This window comes from Perissodus microlepis, chromosome 13 (assembly GCF_051167445.1).
Source record: "Perissodus microlepis isolate ML-2025 ecotype Zambia chromosome 13, ASM5116744v1, whole genome shotgun sequence".
Taxonomy (NCBI): Eukaryota; Metazoa; Chordata; class Actinopteri; order Cichliformes; family Cichlidae; genus Perissodus; species Perissodus microlepis.
The window spans coordinates 13,250,768-13,272,929 of record NC_140473.1 but is presented as its reverse complement, the minus strand read 5'-3'; the positions used below and the strand labels follow the sequence as shown (position 1 = coordinate 13,272,929).

General features: G+C 39.9%; 1 protein-coding gene across 8 annotated transcripts in view; it reads left to right on the top strand.

Moving 5' to 3' along the window:
- Positions 1 to 22,162, top strand: part of adgrb3 (adhesion G protein-coupled receptor B3) — a 117,003-nt gene that overhangs the window by 73,588 nt on the left and 21,253 nt on the right. For all 8 annotated transcript variants that reach the window (XM_084947644.1, XM_084947642.1, XM_084947640.1 and 5 more), the window contains 5 exons: positions 2,054 to 2,162; positions 6,354 to 6,500; positions 7,539 to 7,614; positions 10,492 to 10,594; positions 11,125 to 11,168. In XM_084947644.1, coding sequence (XP_084803770.1) covers positions 2,054 to 2,162; positions 6,354 to 6,500; positions 7,539 to 7,614; positions 10,492 to 10,594; positions 11,125 to 11,168 — 479 coding nt within the window. The remainder of the gene's footprint in view (positions 1 to 2,053; positions 2,163 to 6,353; positions 6,501 to 7,538; positions 7,615 to 10,491; positions 10,595 to 11,124; positions 11,169 to 22,162) is intronic.

The window sequence follows — 22,162 nt, the reverse complement described above, 5'->3', positions numbered from 1 at the left end:
CTCCAATCCTTAGTCTCCCCTCTTGATATTTATCATATAGTAAAGGTGGATGGTGAAAAATTGTTTCAATATCCTTTAGAAATAGAGAAGCAACATACTGCAACACAGCAGCAATGTTGTGTATGTCAAAATTTAAGTGCCGAAAAGTACCCATTCACAAGACTTGTTTATTCATGGAGATTGGATTCTAGCATCATCCTGGTTTAGACACATCTCTCAGTTTGAGAGGTGGCAGGTCTTGTTTTCAAAACCGCCACTGGTGTCTGAGACAGCCTGAACCCTGAAATCACACACATCCAGACTCTGACAGAGATGCCATCTGTGATGACTGCGAGTCTGCAAAGGGCATCTGCTCTGTTGTCACCTTCACAGGTAAATTGGGTGTCACCTGCACTGACACATGAGTGAGGTGATGCCTTGAAATTACTTTTTTGTCTTACTTTCTCCACACCTGACTTCAGCTGATGCTATAAGGGGACACAGGCAGTTCAAATATTGCTCAGAGTGCCAGTCCTGGCTGTCTACACAAGGAGTAATTAGGTGTTTACTTACTGGAGCTTTAATTTGGCAGGGCCCCTAAAGGGATGATGTCGCTGAGAAGAGCTCACAAACTAGCAATTTCATCAGCGAGTATGTGTAAGAGATAAGGACAGACAGATCCGAGGAAGTATAGATAAATAAATATAATAAATATATTGTCTCCATGATTTAACACCCAGAAGAAATGTGCGACACTGTTAAATATTCCCGCAGTTATTAATGTGCATGTCTGAGATGTGCTGCTTTAGTTACATCATTATAAAAAGTGAACATGGCCAAGCGGCATTGCCTTACACAGTTTTTCTCACTTGTTGGGTTTCTTGCATTAATGAGTGTTCTCTGCTCAGCTTCCACAGCACCCACACACCAAAAACACGTACATGAAACACCTCACTATTGGGCTTAACTGGCTGTAAAGTTGGCTTTTTGCACTGATCACTATATATTCACCTCCTGCCTCTGTTACCATGGCAAGGAAAGGAACAGCTCTGTCTGCAGAACCTCTGCTGCAGCCATTTCCCTGCGCTGCCTTCACGTCTCACGGTTGCCATGGAGACCAGCAGAATGAGCATTACTGCACTCTGCGTCAGACATGCCGGAAGGGGCGACATGATGTGCTTTTCTCCCCCACTATGGCTTTCACTCTGCTGTGTCAGAGGCTCTCGACTTCAGCACCGCTGATCCGTTATCCCGGCTTAGCCGCGGCACATGAAGAGGCATGTGCAGACACACACAAGGTGCTACAGAGGAGGGAAATACCTGCCTCAGGTGTTTGTTGAATATCAACTCAGAGTGAGGTGCTAATTGCTAAATGCCACTCAAAGGCCTCTCTAATTGCCTGACATCACCACTGTGCGCTTACACACTTATTTACGCCCCACGATTACATGAGTCTTATGCAGAACTGAAAAATGGTATTGCAGTACAGCACGATATATCCCATTCAAAGACTATGATTAGATGTGAGACATCGCCAGTAGATGGGCAGCCAGGACAGTGATCCAATCTTTTGAAGGTCAATTATTGGATTAACGTGCCTTTGATTTATTGACTTTGGGGAAAAGAGCTGAGTGGACCAGCAGTGTTACCGCTTGTGCTATAGAGCTGTCCATGGTTCTGAATTCATGCCCCTTCACTCTTATGTGAGTGCTGATGTCCATGGAGCAACACATGAACTGAGGCAATCACCCTTGACTTGGCAGTGCTTTTCCAGAAACAGGCCAGCCACCAAATGTGCTGGCACAGCTGGTGGTTACAGCTCTGATGCTGATGTTATCTGAATGGTTCAAATAGGGCTACAACTAATTTATATATATATATATATATATTTATATATATATATATATATATATATATATATATATATGTTTTTTATGACTGGTTAATCATTTTCTTTTTTAGCAAGTTCAAAGATTTTATCTTTCTTACAAAAATAAGTACAGAGCACCACATTTTAATCACTGGAGAACTATTTAAATTAAAACTGTCCCCTTGTCTTTATTATCTTGTCCAGATCTACCCCGGAGCAGTGGAGCTCATGCAGGTCATAGAAGATTTCATCCACATTGTTGGACTGGGCATGAAGGATTTCCACAATGCCTATTTGATGACTGGAAACTTAGGTAAGAATCGACCCACTTTGCATTCGGGCCCACAGCCGCTGAGATCGTTTTACCATTTGTTTTGGCTTGATATGGACACATAATCCCTGTGCTCCTCTGACTCCTTGTGTCAATTTACCCACCATCATTAATTTAGGATAAATGCTGGGCAGTTGGGGTGGGGGAGTAAAATTACTGCAAATCAATAATGTTGATTAAAAGTGATCTTGCGGTCTTAATGTGCTAAATTCCAATGAAAACATTTAACACTCAATCCAATGTCAGTAGCTTACAGCACGGGAAAACCTGCAAGAGTAGTGCCTTCACTAGAATAAATACAGACAATACTTCAAAATAACAACCACGGGTACACATTTTATTGATGCTCAAGTACATTTTAAAACACTGGGGATTTTATAACGTAGTTCAGTAAGAGCAGCACTGCTTTCTTGATATTATAAAGCCTCTCACTAATTACAGACTCTATGTATGGGTTCAAAGTTTTTTGGTCAATAATCACATCAAATATTTATGTTATTCTGAAGATGAAATGGTTCTGTTTGACGCTGCACTGAACTGTAGTTCTGTGAGTAAGACTTGATTAGCAGAACATACCCTATAGCGTGTTTTGCAGGTGTACAGCCGCATGAGAAAAATTAATTAAAAATAAATAAATAAAAGATTGCTTGTCAGTTCCTTGTGAGATTAGCAGTCATGGAAAAAATACAGTAGGAGGGTCTGATAAAAGGCTGTAAAATTGGAAGTGAAATTACAAGTTTCCTTTGCAGCTGTAATGAGCTTTTCTGCAACGCTGATTTTTGTCGAGATTATGACTCGAAAAACAAAACAAAAAAAACAAAGTGCTGCTGTGGGTTCTTTTAGCTTCGGTCGCGCAGCCTCTCGGATGATCTGAGGTCTCTGTGGCATTTCATTTTTTACTCAGCCACAAATGGTGTCTTACTGGAATGGAAGAGTAGACCGGTGGTCTTCATTTATTCATGCAAGTGAATGTGAGTGTGCACAGCTGTGCCGTTAGGCCATTCCTCTTAAGAGGAACAGAGATGTTTCATCCTTGTATTCTTTACAATAGCTAACATTCAGCTCACTTCGAGCACACTTGCTCTCTGTGTTTCTTTATGGTATGTGATTTCCATAATGATGAATCGGTAGTCTCCAAGAATAGCATACCAAACATGGTTCAATGAATGCACACATCAAAGTACCATTATGAAACACTGTGAGGGTCAAATTAACTAATGGATTTAGACTTGGAAATAAGGTTTGAATGCATTTCACATTGCCAATCATTAATGACTTCTTTCACAGATGTGAGAATATTTCTGTGCTGTTCTGTACTTTATACTTATTTCAATTTGTCTTAATGGCCATCATCCAAACTCATTGCCAGTGCCTTCTCCTTATGCTCAAAAAAGCATTAACACATGACCCCTGCTTTATACACAAAATGGAATCTGCTCTGTGAAACTGACTCTAAATTGACGGTTAAGTGTTTTATCCACATTCATACAAGTTCCTTGAGTAGTTTAACGCATTTCATAGCTGGGCTTGAATTTAAACTATTTGACTCTTATTACATTAGTCAGCTGTATCACTGTCCTGGCCTCCACTCAAACCTGCTGGACTGTGGACTAAACCGTGTCCATCTGTCAGATGTGATATGACAGGAAATATTTTTGGTAAGCGTGGAGCAATGATGCAACTCACCGCTGTTTCTCAGTCTAAGAAAGCACTGAGTGGCATAATCAGGGCACCAGATTCAAAACATTCTGAAGTTTTTCTCCCACATGTCCATAGAAAGAAGATATATTGATTTCATGCAACAAGAAATGCAAGAAACTGAAATAATGTAATAATTCCAACACGGTCAACAACATCTTCTTGCTTATTATCATCCGAGTTATTATATTTTGTTTGGGTTTTTTTTTCTTATTTTACATATATGCACGCTCATTGTAAAAGATGACCTTTATTTTGAAATAACAACAGCGTTACTCGGTGTGAGATCAAAAGGGAAGTAATTAAAAATAAAACTTCTGTTGAGAGGAACTTGATTGTTTTGACTGAAGGAGGAACAGCTACACTAAAAGTGTGCTCACATAAAGTGCAAAGAACACTTGTCGGTAAAAAGCTCATTTGAATAATCACATCATTTTCTGTTAGAAATCTTAAGGAGCATGAGTGAACCTCTTAATAAGAGTATGTGAATGTTGGAAGCATCATTATTATGTAGAGTGCTAAAGCAGCTTTTTTTTTTTTTTGGAAAAAGTGAGCACAAAGGCTCGGAAGAGAGGGGGGCATTTGGCTTTTGAGCAATTATTTGGAGATATAACATTAATGAGTTGCCTCTGGCTAGAATCAACTTGACTGGCTGCTGGTGGTGGTAAAATACAGGGGGCTAGCTAGGAGAAATTATTATGCCAGAATGGACTCTCTGATTTAATTTTTTCTTTTTTTTCTAATGTCAAAATTAATTACCGCTCCTATAAAATGTTTTCGCATTTGCCACTGCAGAGCTGTTTTCAAAAAACAATCAAGATATGATTCGATACCACATGATTAATACATGGGACTTTCTAATTATCCCATCCGTGGCCAGTGCACCGGCACAGCCAGCCAATGGCAGTGATTTCAGCTCACACACACAGTGCCTTAGCGGCCACGTGGCCCTTTTTGATTAAAGGAATGGAAAGTTTTGTGGCTCCATCAGTGAAAGCCAAGTGGAGAGCATCTGGCTGAGTAAGATATTGCGGCATCATTTCGTCACTAATTTATGGCAGCCTCTTGACACCTAGATAAATACTGGCTGTCACCACTGTATCGTCCTGTGTCCTCCTACTTTTAGTCAAATAACCTTGATTGGAAAAGGCTGTCCACTGCAGCAACTTGTTCTCCCTCCTTGCAAGCTAACAGTTGGAGGACAAAGTGAAGCTTGGGACATGCAAAAAAAAAATTTAACACAGTCTTGAAGGTGGACTGCATCACGCTCTATTGTCTTTTTTTTTTCTGGTTGTCTACTGTGAGGCTGCGTGTCATGGTCGAGAGAATATTTTGACAGTAATAGTGATTAATTTCCACTGCACACACAATAGCTGGAAATGCTCATTAATTTCTTTGCAGGATGTTTATGTTGTCTGACTTCAATGGTTTACTTAACGCTGAACCTCTCATGAACGCATTCAGACGTAATGAGCGATGCAATAAATCCCTCTTGTGAAAATGAACCATACAGAATACTCTTAGTGCAATGAATCGCTGTTCAGAGGCGTTGCTGTCCGTAATTACTGCTTTATTTGTGCTGTGTAGCCCCATCAGGCGAATGCAAAGCCCCATTTACCTGCAGAATTACCCAGAACTCTGAGAGACAGTCTTCCCAGCACCATGTTGTGTTTCACAGTGTGCCCTGTGACTAAAACCACAAACACGAATAAACATGCACGACCACTGCTGCTCCCGACATCTGGTGCTACGAACGGGCCTCTTTGCAAAAACGGCAGGTCTTGTGGTGCTCTGTGATTTCATGCCCGCTGCAGGATCATCCCAAACACCTAGATGCACCTTCACTGTCACTGATTTCACTCACACATGGAGTCTCGCCAGGATTCAAATTGTATTATTGGCACAGTACAATGAACAATAGAGCTTCTGCATCAATGGTAGGATTAGCCTCAGATTCCCCTTGCTGAAGCACTACCTGACTGGGACTGGATGTGATACCAGGTAGAGAACAGTACAGCTTTATCCTCCCCTTGTAATGCTAAGGCCTTTTCTGTTGATCCTGGGTATTTTCCTTGTCACTGCCTTAGTGCACTGACTGGCCTTTTATGGCACCTCAGCAGGGAGGTGCCATAAAAGGAAAGCGTGATTAAGGTTATTACCTTTCTAGTACTTGTCAGGTGCCAGTTGTAGCTTTGGGTTTGTATTTTGCAGCAAATGAATGCATCAAAAGCCCAGTTGGCCTGGTATGGCTGACAGATGACCTGCATATTTGCATAATTATTCAGTTTCATGTAAAATCTACCTATTAATTTGTGAGAGAATGCAGACTCTGCATGTTGAACTCGAATCAAAGGACTGCCCTTGTGTTTACTTTTGAATGACAGTGGTGCAGACTGCATGGTTATGTTCATAATTTCATCTAATATGCAATGTTCAAGCAATGCTAATAATCTGTATTTCCTCGTTTTTCTGTAGTTGCCAGCATCCAGAGGCTTCCAGCAGTGTCTGTGATGACTGACATTAACTTCCCCATGAAGGGTCGTAAAGGCATGGTTGACTGGGCCAGAAACTCTGAAGATAAAGTGGTCATCCCAAAGGGCCTCTTTGTTTCCCAGTCAGCAGGTATGGGACTATATCACCGAGTCATCTGACTGCTAGTCAAATACGTCTTTCTTCAAGAATCAGAGGCACATAAACAGTCTCCACGTGCAAGCTCCATCTGTCTTAGAATATATATTCAGTGTATACATACATATATTCTGTCAAGCTTCAGAATTACAACCTGCAGCAACACATCTTAAATGTGCAGGGAAACTGCAGTAGATTCGCAGGATTAATGCTTCATGAATACACAATGATTGATTCACTGGCCACTGTTGAAAATTGGAAAATATATGTCTTCACGTCTCAGCAGAAGTGGAATGATTTTAGCTGAGTTGGAGTGTCTGACAAGTTACTAGACTTTCAAGCAGACACATCTGTCTTCTGAAGAATGTTTTTCCCTTTAATGTTTATGCTTCACCACTCCTTGTTTAGAAAAAGTGAAATAATGGTACAAGCCTCTGAACAGAGCCAGTTTACTTGCCTGTGCTTGTTCAGAGTTTTCCATCAGCTCAGCATTTGTAGCGTCCTCTCAAACAATGCCAGTTGCCACTCTATACTGCAATCCAGAGCCAAACAATTTGGTTGATTGGTGTAATCAGTCTTATCCGAAATATATCAATGATAGCAAAACAAGGAATTGATTAGGATGCCACGTGCTTGACCCAAACCAATTCTGCAGTGGACTCTGGCACTTATCTTGCTGGACAAACAAAATCAGGTGTTAGTTAATGTGATTTGTTTGGAAATAAAAGCACACCTTCAGGTTTCATTGGGCATTTATGTAAATGATTGTATATTTAATGAGCTAACACCTCATTTGCATATATAAAATGAACTTTAGAAAACTTGCATATACACAAATACATTTTTTTTTTAATTCAGAGGCTGATTTATACATCTGTTTGCCCTGCAAAATATGCTTAAAATGTTTGGGGTTTTTGTGGCTGATGACAGTATTTCTTTACTTAAAAATTCGCAAAGCATCATCATTTGCAGTAGTAATAAAAAAAGGGAAATCTATCTGACATGACATCAAAGCTTCATTTCCTCCTTCAGATATGGAGGGATCACCTGTCTTCATTTTGGGAACTGTTCTCTACAAGACTCTTGGACTCATGCTACCTTCACCAAAGTAAGGGCAACATTTCTCATTGTCTGCGTTTTCTGGTCTGCTAGCAGGAGGAAATATGAGACAGATTTAATCCTTTGGAAGCTGCACAGGTGTCCATTTTTATTCACAGTAGCAGATCAAGTCTGAAAAACATGCTGTGCCTTTGTCGCTCTAGTGTCCCTGAAAGTTCCACTTAATACATTGAATAGAAATCTTATTTTGTCCTTCTTACAAGCAAATACTTGCATTTTGCTGCTGTTCTTTTTTTCTTTTTTTTTTAGAGCTCTGTGTCACTGTAGCATGCAATATGTAGTTAATTAAGGATGACATTAGTGTCTGGAAAAGCAGTGGGATGTCCCAAACAAACACCTGGTGTCAGACACCAATCAACAAGTCCCTGGCAGCAACGTCCCAAGGACAAACCGGTCATTCCAGCACCGTTCGGGCCAGCTGTCACAGAGAGAGCAGCAGCCCTGTGGGTAAATGCAGAGAGGAGGTTATAATGGGACACTGAATTGTGTCCTCAGCAGACAAACATGAGGATAAGCTGATCAAATGGCAACTCTGAAAAGAGAAATACCAGGCAATGTGGCTTTTAGTGTACTCGTAATTAGAGAGGCATCTATGTGTCATGTGTTTATTACATTTGAAAATAAGTACGGGAAACAGACATATGCAAAAGTCAGATGACAAATTTGAATTTGCTGCTCATCATTATGGACCTGCTTCTTTTCTTCGTGTGGATGACAATTTTTCTCCCTGGCGGAAAGTACATACTGATTTTTATCTTCATTTCAAAATATAATATGTTCTGTCAACTATACCAAAGCTGGATATCCCATTGAAACATGACTATGATGCTAGCCTGTAAAAGCATATAACACAAAGCATCTTCAGGTGAGCTTTGTAGACTGTGTTTTCTAGTTTCTTTTCTTTTTTCTTTACATAATTACTGCCAAAACATCCTGTATAGCATATCTGATGTCTAATGGGCAGCTCTTGTAGTCCTCCTTTACTGACTTTAATATTCAGGTTAGTATTCAGTGCAAGCAGCATTAGAGAAAATATGCTGCCTGACACTGAAACTCGAATTTGAAGAACTCGCACTCTGAAATGTAGATCATTAGATTAGCAGGCAGAGAGGAGCTTTAAATTCAAAAATATATGCACAATATCTTCCCTAAAACACCAAATCAGGTTTTAATACCAGCGTGGCCCTTAAGCCTCACTGACTCTAAAGTTGTACCTAATCCTTTAGTATTAACAGTAATTTTTCAGACATTATAAAAATGCTAGAATCTAGTCTATGAGCGTTGGAAATGATGATGCATGATGTTATTCCTAATGAGGGATTCACTGTAACTCGTTTGTGTCTGTTTGCGTAGGTATTTGGCTACGCAGGATGAAGGATTATGGCCATGCCACCTACTCAGACGTGTTTGTGTGCAGTCCTCCAAACAACCAACAGCATGTGGCCCAACAGGGGTTACACTATGCGTAGTTTGAATGTTGATTAGTTGAAAAGCGGGCCTGAACAGGAAACTGAGCTTTAGCGGAGCTCACCACATAGAGGGAGAAGCATGAAAAAAAAAAATCAAAGATTAAATAACAGCATGGAAAGAGCAGACGCTGGCAGCAGTGGACACTTTCCATTGTTTTCAGCACTGGGGTTCACTTCAGCTCTTTGTATAACTTTGTCTTCTCCTCAGCTGGCTGAAGGAGCAACAGCAGCACAATTGGGAGTAGCACACAGAGTAGTTGTTCCACATATTTTGACCTTTGATGGCTTTAAGCAGCTACAACATGGAGATGATGGTCTGCATAGCTATGCGAGGCCCTTCATAGGACCAACGCACAACCATGCCAAGGTCTTGAGTGCACTCAAAAGCTTAATTCTGCATGCTTGAAGCACAGACAGTATGTCCACATTTTGAAGTTCTAGTATTGGCATTTTGGCTGCTTTTTTGGAGCTAGATGTTGCCTTTCATGGATGAAAGGATGGAGTGCTAATTGTCAGTGGTTAGCTTTAGCTGTTAGCTAAATCTACATTAAGAAAGCAAAACAGAAAACTAATAGCACACTAGAATTTCACTCATCAAAACTGAAGCACAGACTTGTAGGATGGTCTGATTAGTGAGAGAATCTATTAAACCTACACAAACAGCTCACACATTCAGTGCAGGGATCCAGTTTAATTATGTCACCCAGTCAGCCCCAGCTGCCTGTGTGGGACAGCTGTCAATCAGTGCAGCCACATCCCAAATTCAACTATGGTGGATGAGTTAGAAAAAGAAAAAGAAGAAAAATCACCCCACCCAGCATTGTTAGGAGAGGAGAAACTGATTTGTTTGTTTTGTTTTTAATAACAGCTTCTAAATATTACTTTTAGTGCTGTAAAATTAGACAGACTCCCTTTTAGATCCATACTCCAGTGACACTTAGGGGAAATGCAGTTTCTGCACATCATTGTCTTAATTTTTCTACTCTGGGGGTTGCCCCTCAGTGTAAATTCATGCACCGTGCTAACACAGCTAAACTTAAAAATAAGCCACACTGATGAACAACACTGAAATGTTAATTGACAAGGGCATCTAAGAAGCATTTAGTAAAAAGATCACAACACATATATGTAAATATGGCTACCTATGCACAAACATAGTTACACATACAGCAATTATTATCATCTATATTTGTAAAAAGATTTATTATAAATTATTATAATTCTTTTGTTTTTTTGACTTGATCTTCTCCCGGTGAATGCGATGTTAAGCTCTTTTTTCCCCCGTTTGTTTCACATGCCATGTTTACTGTGAAATTTTGTTCGAGTCTTGACTAAATGCAGAATGACACATTTGAATAATTAATTTTGTAATTTTCTCACATCTCTGTTTGATTCAGGAACCACACAGTTGTGAACTCCAAGGTCATAGCTGTGACTGTGAGACCCGAGCCCAAGGCCACTGAGTCCCACCTGGAGATTGAACTGGCTCACTTGGCAAATGTAAGCACAGTAACTAAAATGTTCATACACAGATGCACAGTAAATACTATATAAAGTAAATACTATAGTTTATTGACCTTCATGTTCCTTTGTTAACACTACACAAAGAGTTTTTGTTTGCTGGCTGAATGTTCTACAAAGACCACAGCACGTATCATCTCCCATTAGCTGACACACAATGGCGGTTAATTGGCTCGATAATTAATTTGCAAGCACCCGGTGTCGGGAGAGAGCACTGCGTTCAGATAATTACAAGGACAATCCCTTTTTATGATCCAGACCTTTTTATTCATCTTTGAGATAAAGTGCATGTAAGTCTGAACGTGTCAGCAAATTTGTGCATGCGTGTGTGTGTCTGTGGTAGTGGAGTCCAAAGCTTTTTTGTGTGATCTATGAAACACGTTTTCAAAAAAGCTAAATAAAAGGACAAACATGCACTTGATTTATAATAATGATGATGGTGGTGATGAAAATAATGATGAGTTATCATCATAATTTACCAAACATTTTGTCCTTTTCCTGACTTCCAGGGAACAATGAACCCTTACTGTGCGCTGTGGGACAGCACCATAATGTAAGTGGGCATGCACTTTCACTTCTTTTCACTTTTTTTGTTGTTATAGGTATTCATTGTTTTCTGTGTATCTTAATCAATTCATGTTGAGTGTGTGTTTTTTTTTTTTGGATAATTTCCATGTTCAAAATCAGGGTGATACATTTTTCTGGGTAAACCATTACAACATTACTGGAACTACAAAGAAACTGCATTAAACCTCATTCAGAGTGGACAACACGGTAGGCCAGTTGTAAGTCATATGAGTTTAATGCTTGGCTGTAAAACTCACACGTGTTGATTTAAACCTGTGTTCATACTGACTTTGAGTCAACGATGGCGAGGTCCTGAGTTCTTGTTTAGTGAATGTCATCATGACTCCATCAAGTTTTCTATCAGAACCCAACACGAATCAAACAAATATGAGTTACTAATACTAATGAGTTACAAAATAGCCCGTCTCACAGCAGTTGAGACATTTATATCTATACCAGTCCTTTACAAAATAGTTTGAGTGCATACAAAACTAAAAGGCAATTGGCAGCATGTATAGGCTTCAGCAGACTTCTTAAAGATATCCATTTTACAGTAAGTGCTGATAAAAGTCACTGCCTAAGGTGTCGTAGCATCAGTCAAAAATACTGCAGAATTATATAACGTATCAGGAGGGAAACTCCCACAAATTATGAGGACATAAAACACAACCGCTTTACCTAAACGAAACACAGCAGCTCATATAGAATGCTTAATTTCATGGTGTAGAAATGTGACACTCCATAAGAATACAACAAATATTACATTTATGTAAAGCCAATGACTTGAGTAGCATTACATTTTGCACTTTTGCTTATCTGAATAAGTTGTTTGCTGCTTGATGCATAGTCCTCCAAACTGTGTCTGTGTTTGAGGTTGTTGTGCCATTTGTGTTGATTTGACGTCACCTTCTCTGCAGCAAACAGAACAGTCCCGTGATTTCCCATGTTGGATCATTTCCACTCAAAAGTGGAATTTTCTTCATACTTTAAAATAAGACTTGTTCACGGTGTCAGAACGTGTTAATTAGCCTCAAAAAGACATCATGAATGATTGTCCCTGAGGTAGTGTAGAAGGCCAGGTAGACTGCCTCGCGGCTGGAAAGAAAAGAAGCATCACATAACAGGTGGGGGGCCAGGGCAAAAGAGGTCAGATGGATGGCCTGAGGGCTGGAAATCTGCTGAGCTAAAGACTTTAGAGGGTGGCTGCAAGGCTAGGGAGAAAAAAAAGATGGTTGGAAGAGTTGCCAGGAAACTGAATCTACAGGTTATTATGAAGCTCACAAACAAAAAGGGCAAGGACAGACAGGACAAACTGAAAACTGTAGAAACCATGCACAAAGGATTATAGGCACTGGGCAGATATTTATGTCAGCTTAAGAGCTTCTGAGTGCTGCACCGACAGAAGACTTTAAACCAAAGAAGGCACTATCTTGCTGTTAGAGGTAGCACTCACAGATGATGGCTCGAAACAAGAAACATCTTCCGGTAGGGCCAGGCAGGTGAGAACAAGAACTGGTGTGTTGCCATGGAGACAAAAAGACCATGAGGACAGACAGAAAGCTGATGACTGGTTTAAAAGAGCAATGGCTGGAGTGAAGAAGCTTCAGTGGGGTGACCTGGAGATCCACAGTATTGTGATTGGTGGGCAGTAGTTTTGATCCAGGACAGGTAGACAACTGGGATGCAAATACTTCTGAAGTGGCAGCAAATTAAATATCAGTGAGTCTTACAGTGGCAGACACCAGTCTTAAGACCTGGAGCAATTGGGGTAGTGCCCAGTAGTCATGGCGCAGAGAAGACAGGCTATTGAATATTTGAGGGATGGACATTTCACTGGGTGTTGGCAGGGGCGGCTGATGGATGGTTGGGGTGGCCGATTGAACAGCTTAGGCGGCTACACAAGCAATTACCTGATGAAGATTTCCAGTGCTGGACATCAAAAAGAAAGAGAGAGAGAGAGAGAACTCTGGTGGCTGTTGGGGCAAATGGCAAGGCAGGATCCAACGAAAGATTTGCTCCTGGGTGGTTCAATAAAAGTTGATAAACCTAAAAATTAAACAGGGTTGAATACTGCAAACAGCAGGCAAGTCAACTCAAACTGCATGAGGGATTTACAGGCAACAATGTCTGCAATGGATATCATCGAGTGGGCGCAAGCCAGCATTTCACATAATGAAGAAAGAAAACATTTGGTGTACTACAATAATGTTGTGGTTTTGTCTGCATTTGTCTGCATGTGTTATAGGAAAAACAAGACTTTTCCTCCTTCTGTCGCATTTCTGCTGCACAGCCATCGTTTGCATCATCCACTTGGGCGATACACGTGTCTTTTAAGCTCAACAAAAATACCAGAATTATTATAGAAAACTACTCAAGCTTACCTGAAATCAGTGGAAGAGAAATCGTATTTTTTAGAACTTCAACATGGACAGCGGTATTGTTTTTTCTAAAATAAGAATACTAACACTATGGATGGATCATGTTTTGTAGAACTTTTGTTCAGTTTGTTGTTTATTTTTATTTTTTTACCTGTAACTGGATGGAAATTTATTTACTAGAAATATGTTTGATTCCAGTTCCACTTAATTGTGTACAACCTAACAGCAATAGTGGATGAACAGAGCTCTGGCAAAAGCATATAAAAGCTTGTTACTTTCACTGTGAAATAGCATCTGAATTGTGCGCGGTCTGTCCTCTATCACAGTATTTGAGGGCAACTGGTCTATTTTTGAACAGCAATGATACAACTGGGACAACTCAGCTACATTCTCTCTGTCTGACTTTCACAAACCTAGTGTTAAATATCTGATTTCCCCCCCCCCATACTACATTAGGTAATTTTAATCATAGCACCACTGAATGACTCCATGGTATGATAATCATTTTTCAAACATTTGGCTCTTTCTATTATCCAATAGGATCCACTCTTAGGACTCATTGAGGGGATGATGTGCCATCTGTCAGCCATGTTGGTTCAAACCAAATGAGAGTGCTCACTTTGACAATTAGCAGAGAGAAAACATTTGCAAGTGGAGAGCTATGGTCCACATGCAGGTTATGTGAACACTGAGCTGGACTTTAACATAAACTACACGATCAAAGTATTTTTAAACAAATGTGCTCAAATCTTTCAGAATAGGCTTTATTTATATAAGACTTACAAATAAAGAAATGTTGAAATTGACTATAACTAACTTCCAATGTAATATTAAAGTAGTGACCAGAATATTAAACTGCTTGAAAACACTGAGGGCTCAATTCACATTATTATTATGGAGGCCTATAGTTGGCTAGCTTTGAAAACGACAGAGAAATATAAACAAACACCACACACTGAGTTCTAAAATATCCAATATCTTTTTTAAATTTACTCTTCCGGTCTCCAGGTCCACAGCACTGAGTGTAAACATATCAGATGCATACACTTTTATTACTTTTTCAAATGTCAATATTTTTTTTCTTTTTTTCTTTCAAATAACCTTGAAATTACCAATATCCCACCACTGTGCCAAGGGAACAATAAAAAGTGCAACCCAGTGACTTCGGATCAGTTAACTTCCCTGTTGTGGTCAAAAATAAATATTTAGGGAGAATTAATCTGCCTGACAACTCACTTCACCTTATCCCTAGCTTTCATAAATAACATTTTAACTATATATATATTACTCCATCTTAGAATATCTTAGAAGTGATATGTCACTGTGAGTCTACCATAAGGTTATTTTACAGTTCTGACTTGTCTCTTTCTAATGCTACGATATAAAAACAAACTAGTTGTAAAACTAGGCGGTTTTCTTCCTTACTGCCCCCAAACTTGTAGAAAAAATAAAAATGCAGAATGACGTTCCAAGCTAGTTCTGGCCTTTTGACGTTGCCTTGCAATTAACTGCTTTTAAAAATCCTCTGATGCTTGGGAAGCAGTGCATGGAAAGCCATATGAGTGTCTTTTTGACATTTTAATCGCAGATGCTTCAGGACCCTTTCTCGGATTATCAAACAGAGTCTCGTGGAAGCTAAACATCAAACGGCTGAGAACATTTGCAGATCCTTAAATAAGGATTCACAAGTCAGCATCTTGGCCCTTCATTAAGACATCTTTAAAACAGAGAATTTCACTGCCTTTTATTTCACCCTCAAGGTTATTTTATTGTTTAATGTGTTTACTCTAAGCAAGACAATGAAGTACGAAATTATTGTTATTTAAATATTAAATAATGACTTTCTAATCAAATATATTGATGGATAAAGTCTTTTTTCCTAGCATGCAAAGACACGAGTTTGACACAAGTTTAGAATAAAACAAAAATAAAGTATAGCAAGGACTCAAGCAGTAAAACGTGTTTTAAACAATTATGTGTAAAAACAAAACAAAACCGCTGATTACAACCGAAAGCGCTTTCAAGTCTCGTCTTTAGCTTTTACTGAAAATTATGCACCTCGTTAGTTTTATCTGGCATTTCTAAGTGCTGCACAATTCTTAGCAAGAATTTACCAGGAGCACTCCACTTTCTGAGAAATTAAACCTTTTTAATCATTTAGATGTTAACGTGTGAAAGCAGCTGTCACTGCTTCGAGTTCTACAAACATCTGGAGAAGCTGAATTTGAGCCAAAAAGGCTGCACCCTACACTCTCCAACTGCTCCAAAGCCTATGAATCAAGAGAAACCTCTGCAACAGCAACATTTGCTTTCCATTTGGACATAAAAAAAAAACAACCCAGCAGTTTCTTGGCGGTGTGTCTAAGTGTTGAATCAAAATGTATCTACTACAGCAACAAAGAAGATGCCGCCGTCCACAAGTTTGTCTGTGTGGTTCAGTGGTAGTCGTTTACTCCATGAGCCGGGTGGAAACTGGGACGGAGTTCATGCAACCACGCCTAACCTAGTTTTTGAATATAACATTAAATCTGTGACAAGTCAACCAGTAACATTACTGCTAAGAGAGAATTTACATTTACTAATAAATTTGATAAGCATTCCTTTCATTTTAGTTGCCTGGATTCCTGTGAATAATGCTGTATCTGTTCACTTTAGTCATGTCCACGGTCAACTCTACCCGCAGCATAATGCCATGTAAAACTCAAAATCACGTCTCACTTTATCTTTCAGCTAATGCGGTATTTGATTTTAGGTTTTGGGGTTTTTTGGGGGGTAGGTTTTTTTTGTTGTTGTTGTTTTGAAGAACTCTCCAATGGTTTCCCCTGTTTGACGTCAATCTTATTTGACATTTTCATATCTGTGATCAGCAGCTGTCAAGCTTTTTCACAGCATAGGACCACAAAGAGACACATTCGCTCCATAGACTCGCACTTCATCAGATTTAGTCTCAGGGACCCATGTGGAAAGATTTATGTCAATTTCCGAGAGCTGCTTTTGAGTGGAAACTGTTGACAGTGCAGATGTAGAGACAATAATGGTGAAAGCGCCTTTATGTCTGGTGGCTGAAATCAAAAGGATGGCACCAGGCGAGAAGTGACAGTATGAGTGATGTTTAATAATTCTAATTGTAAGCTTTAGTCAAGCAAGGGCTCATAGTGGACTGATAACGACTCTTAACTATGAATTAGTTCACAATAAAAGGTATTTTTGCATTTGTGCATGGGCCAGAGGTTGGGGTAATGCACATGTACACACAGTGAAGTATGGCATGCAATACTAATGCACCAGCCCCTTGCAGGCGATAATTCTCTGATACGTTATGCATGCAGGAATTCTATCTGACTCCATTATTATTTAACTTAGATAATAGATGTATTTTTATATTCGTATAGATGACCAAAGAAAACTTGTGTACTTTCAATTATGGCTGTCTGAACTTACAGTTTGCAACACAATTTAAATTTACCAGTCACATAAAGTTTAAATATTGGTATTTAATACCAAACATTGGACAGTAGATGCAGTGTAGTACAGTGCAGACAGTAGTGGATGCACTAAAGGTCAACTAAACTGAGGATAACAGGCAGGCCATTAAGCCAAGCTCAGCCGGATATGCTGGTAGATCACCTGATAACAGCTCATCTCAGTTCAAATGATACCCTTTTAGGCATCCAATTGTCAAATCTCATAGGGAGCATTATTTATGTTGCTTTGGGCTGCATAGAGTTGCTGCATCTTCAAACCACTTTGCACCACCACCCCTCCACCTTCATGCTGTCTCTGACTTAATCAGTTTTCTGTCTGTCACTCATGCATGCTGTTTTGTACTGAGTGCTTTCCATCAATCCATGCACTTTTTTAACCATGTATCCAGTTTAGGACCACAGGGATGTCTGGAGCCTATCCTAGCAGGCAAATGACAAAAGGTGGGGTAGACCCTGGACAGGTTGTGACTCCCAGAAGAACCAGACTGACAAATAAAAATGTTTGCTAATGAAAAAAAAATCTCTCTGTTACTACAGTGACCCTAATGAACTGTAGTGATGCCTGTTCCTTGGTGTATTTTATTAAACAGATACACGATACATCTTTCATTTGTATGCACCTGTAGGGCTAGTCACACCCTCACTAATAAATACAGATGTCACGTTATCTTGTTTGTCTACCTCGTTTTGAAGGGTCTTGTCCCACTCAGGGAATGTTAGGGATTAATCAGATTTCCCTGATACACAAGAATATGCGCTCATTTTTCTTTTCTCTTCACTCAGTTAACACACACAATGTGGCCCACAGGCTGATATAAATTGCCCATCATCAAGAGATCCAAGATGGATGGAATCATTTCCCAGCATTGCCCCCTCCCTCCTCTGCCTGCCATTGTGTGTCAGTCTTTCAAGACTTTATAAAATTGCCTTAAGTGCATGGCCTAAGGCACGCTTTAAGCTCCCATCTCGGTGTCTGCCTAATCTAATGTGGGCATGCAAGGAATTTAAAGGTTTTTGCATCCCTAGAGAAACATACGGTGAGCCCTGCTTATGTGCAGTGTGACAAGTGAGGTTAAACAACTGCAGCTATGGTCATGTAGCGTATACAGCAGCGCCACCATGTTGGCTTAAAAATAATGATACAGATTTACTGTTTGACTTATGCTGTAAGTATAATGTCTAAACATGTGGGCAAGGTGTACATTTAGTAACAGGATGTGTAGAGGGGCTCAGTCTTTCAAAGTTAAGTTGTGGTTTAGCAAGACTCAAAGGTTTAAATACTGAATGTGCTTAAAACTTTGTGAGCTTTCTATGTAACTCTTGCTGTCACTTATCTTGCGGCTTGACACCGAACTGCGTAAAAACCAGAGCCCCATCAAGTTCTGTCAGAAATTTTAAGTCCTGTAAGTTTTGATGTAAAGTTGTCAATAGATCACTGCGTGGATATAAAGTGGTCAGCAGTTGGTGTGTGATGAATGTCATGTCATCAGTCTTACTGTGATCAAGAATGTCACTTTCTCTTGGGGATGTTTTATATTCTTGGGCCACCGAGCCCCAATAAGGTCAGGCAACACATCAAACGTGGCATACATAAATCCCCAGGCAGGGATTGTTCTCCTGTCAGCTTCCCCCCCGGCACAGAGGATAAGCAAACATCTAACAAGTCAAAAGTTAGAAACAGATCATGCCAAGGATTGAGTTTTCACCAGGGGAGAGATGGATTCATCCCAAAGTTACACGGCATCACACATTGTGTCAGTCTGTCACGTCAAAAGAAAGCCTGCATTGGAAAGTAGGTTTGTATTGGATCGTGACAATCAGTTTGAGTATGTAATAGCACCCTACTTGTTACCTTATGGTACCTCATCACTCTCCTACAGGAATTACCCAAAGTGCTGAAAAGTGTGCACTATTGTTATAAAATATGTGCACAGCAGTTTTGTCACGTTAAAAGATTATTTTCTAACCTTTACTCTGCAGCTGTGCAAAGATGTACTGACTACAGTGTTGTGAAGAAGTTTTTGCCTTTCCTGATTTCTTAGTTTTTTGCATATTTGTCACACTTACATGTTTATCTTGTAATATTAGATAAAGATAACCTGAGTAAATACAAAGTTTTTAAATCATGATTTCATGTATTAAGGGGAAAAAAGCTATTTGAACCTACCTGGCACTGTTAAAAAAACAATTGCCACATCTCCCCAACCCCACTCCCTTTGTTAAATCATTAATTTAATGGAATTTACCACAATTTTTGGAAAGCTGAGTTCAATTTCAGCAGCCACACCCAGACCTGCTGAATCAAGAAGTCACTTTAGAACCTCTCTGACAAAGTGAAGTAGGTTAAAAGATCTCAAAAAGCAACACATCATGCCATGAGCTAAAGAAACTTAAGAACAAATAAGAAAAAAAGTCACATCAACCTTGGAAGGGTTCCTAAGGCGTTGGGACTTCATCAAACGATGGTGAGAGTCATTTTCCACAAAAAGAGAGAACTAGGAACAATGTTGAGGCTTCCGAGGAGTGTTCGGACTATCAAAATCACTCCAAGAGTGCATGAATGACTCATACACGAGGTCCAAAACAACGCAGAAAAGCATCTAAAGAACTGCAGGCCTCACTTGCCTCAATTAAGGTCAGCATTTATGATTCAACAATAAAAAAGAGACTGGGCAAAGGTGGCATCCACAGGAGAGCTCCAAGGAGAAAACCACTGCTGACGATCCCCAAAACTTCTGGAGAAATAATCTGTGGATTGACAAGACAACAGTCAAGTATGGTGATGGTGGTAATGTGGTATGTGATGGTAATGTGATGGTCTGAGGCTGCTTTGTTGTGTCAGGACATGAATGACTTGTTGTAATTGATGGATCGATGAATTCTGCTCTCTACTAGAAATCCTGAAGGAGAATGCCCAGCCACAAGTTTGTTCCCTGAAACTCAAGTACACTTGGATTATAGAGCATGATAATGATCTGAATATCAAATGCTTGATTGCAGTTGTTGCTGCCAAGGGTGGCACAACTAGATATTAGATTTAGGAGGTAATTATATTTTCGCACAGGGCCAGTTTGGTTTGAATAGCATTTTTTCCCCCTTAATAAATAAAATTATCATTGAAAACTGCATTTTGTTCTTGCTTAAGTTACCTTTGTCTAATGTTAAAATTTGTTTGATGATCTTAAACATTTAAGTGTGACAAATAAGCAAAAAGAAAGACGTGGTGATATTGCGTACAGTTTCTCACTGGGTTCATATAGCTGTAAATATATTTGCGCTTGCTTAAACCAACATTAATCTTAATGTTGAAACTGGAACATCTGGAGAGCCACACACCTGTACAGACAAAAAAAATGATGGAAAGTCCAACATGCAATTTCAACATTTAACTACTTCTGCAATCATCAGCAGTGTGGTATCATAAAATCCTTCTCAGCTATCATATGACTCATCTTCCGGGGCTAAACTTGCTCCATATTTCACCCACAGGTGCTTCTTTGGCCACTTTGGTGACTTGTAGACATGTTGTTTATATGCTTCAAACGTTCATTTTGCACCAGTTTTGAAGAAATTAATGTTTCTAATATGACCAATTCGTAAAGGTTCTGCTGTATGTATAAATACATATAGTTTAATTTATTTATAAACTGTGATTCAAATTTATAACTAAACTTTTTTAAGAACTGCTGATGCTAGCTTAATGAGTGGGTTATTCGCTTTTTTCTCTTTTATCCTTTCTTTCTTTTTTTGCTTTTTCTTTTGGTTTTTGTCTTAATTGGTTTATGTTTTTTGTTTTAGCATGCATTCTGCTGAAAAGCACATATCAGTTGTGTACACAGAATGGTCACAGCCCAGTTAAGAAGAGAAGCAAAAGGGGGAGGATATCCGTTTATCGTTTCATTGCTGTGCACACACAAACAACCCACAGTGTCGGTTGGCCCTGGCTGGAAATTTGCAACTGGCTCCATGGTCTCTTCCAGGAATAATAAATATTTCTGCCACATTGATCAAATGACAAAGCAGGATTAGCTCGCACAGCAGCCACTGCCCGCTTAAACAAATCAAAAGCCAGTACGTCTTATATTGTCTTGAATCGCTAGTATGCATCTTTTTCCCTTTTTTTCTTCTTCTTGGCTTTATAAAATTAGTAGTAGGGTGAGCAGAGCGCCTTGCAGGACAACAGGTGTTTGCTAGTGACGGCATGAAGCTAAAAGTCAGGTTGGGTGTTGCGGCAAAGGCTGTGTTCAGAATAAAGCCTCAGTGATATTTAATCAGCAAGGATGGTATTTCTGAAGGCACAAAATGAGTCGGGGGTGAATGACAAATGGAAGAGAGACGCTCCTTTCATTTCACCTACTAGTGGTGTGAAGTGGGGACTGGCTGCAACCATTTGCGCTGCCTCCGCGGGGTGGTATTAGTTCTGCGGTGTTTTTTTAGGGGAGCGCTTCACGCCGGGGAGCGACAACTTTCGTGTAAAATGACTTTCAGGAATGACCCAAAAGCATCCTTTATTCCCGTCATACCACTAGACTCGAAGCCGAATAAGCAAACCTTGCGACGGCGTGCTTTTATTTTTTCACTGCATCTGCCTCCCCCCCTCACACCAGCAGAGAGGAACAGAGTATCAATCTGATGCTGTCCACCGTTTCCAGGGTGAAAATCCCCCTAAGGAAGCATTCAAAAGCTGCTAATTAAAACAGCTGAGGGGGGGAAAAATCAGCCGAAAGTGGGGGGGTAAAAAAGGACAGGATAACCGGGGGGGGGGAAGAGGATTATAGTCGTTTGGAAAAGATCTCTAGAAGAATATAAAGCACGCAGAGAGGCAAACAGGTAAATATAAAGGCTTTTAACTTGTGCGTGAAGAGGAAATAACGCTGTTTTCTGTATCACTCGACTCGTTGGTATTTATCTGCGTATAGCGAATCAATCAGCACCGGTCTGCTTGGACAGCTCCGTGCGTCCTCCCCCTCCTCCGTCTCTGCCTCTCTATCTGCTCCAGCTGAAATGCTGCTCGTAGCCACACCAGAGCCGTGTCGATTAGTCTGTTCGCTTTTTTTCTTCTTCTTTCTCTCTATGAAACAATCTCTCCAGCTCTCGAGTCATATTAGCAATAATTC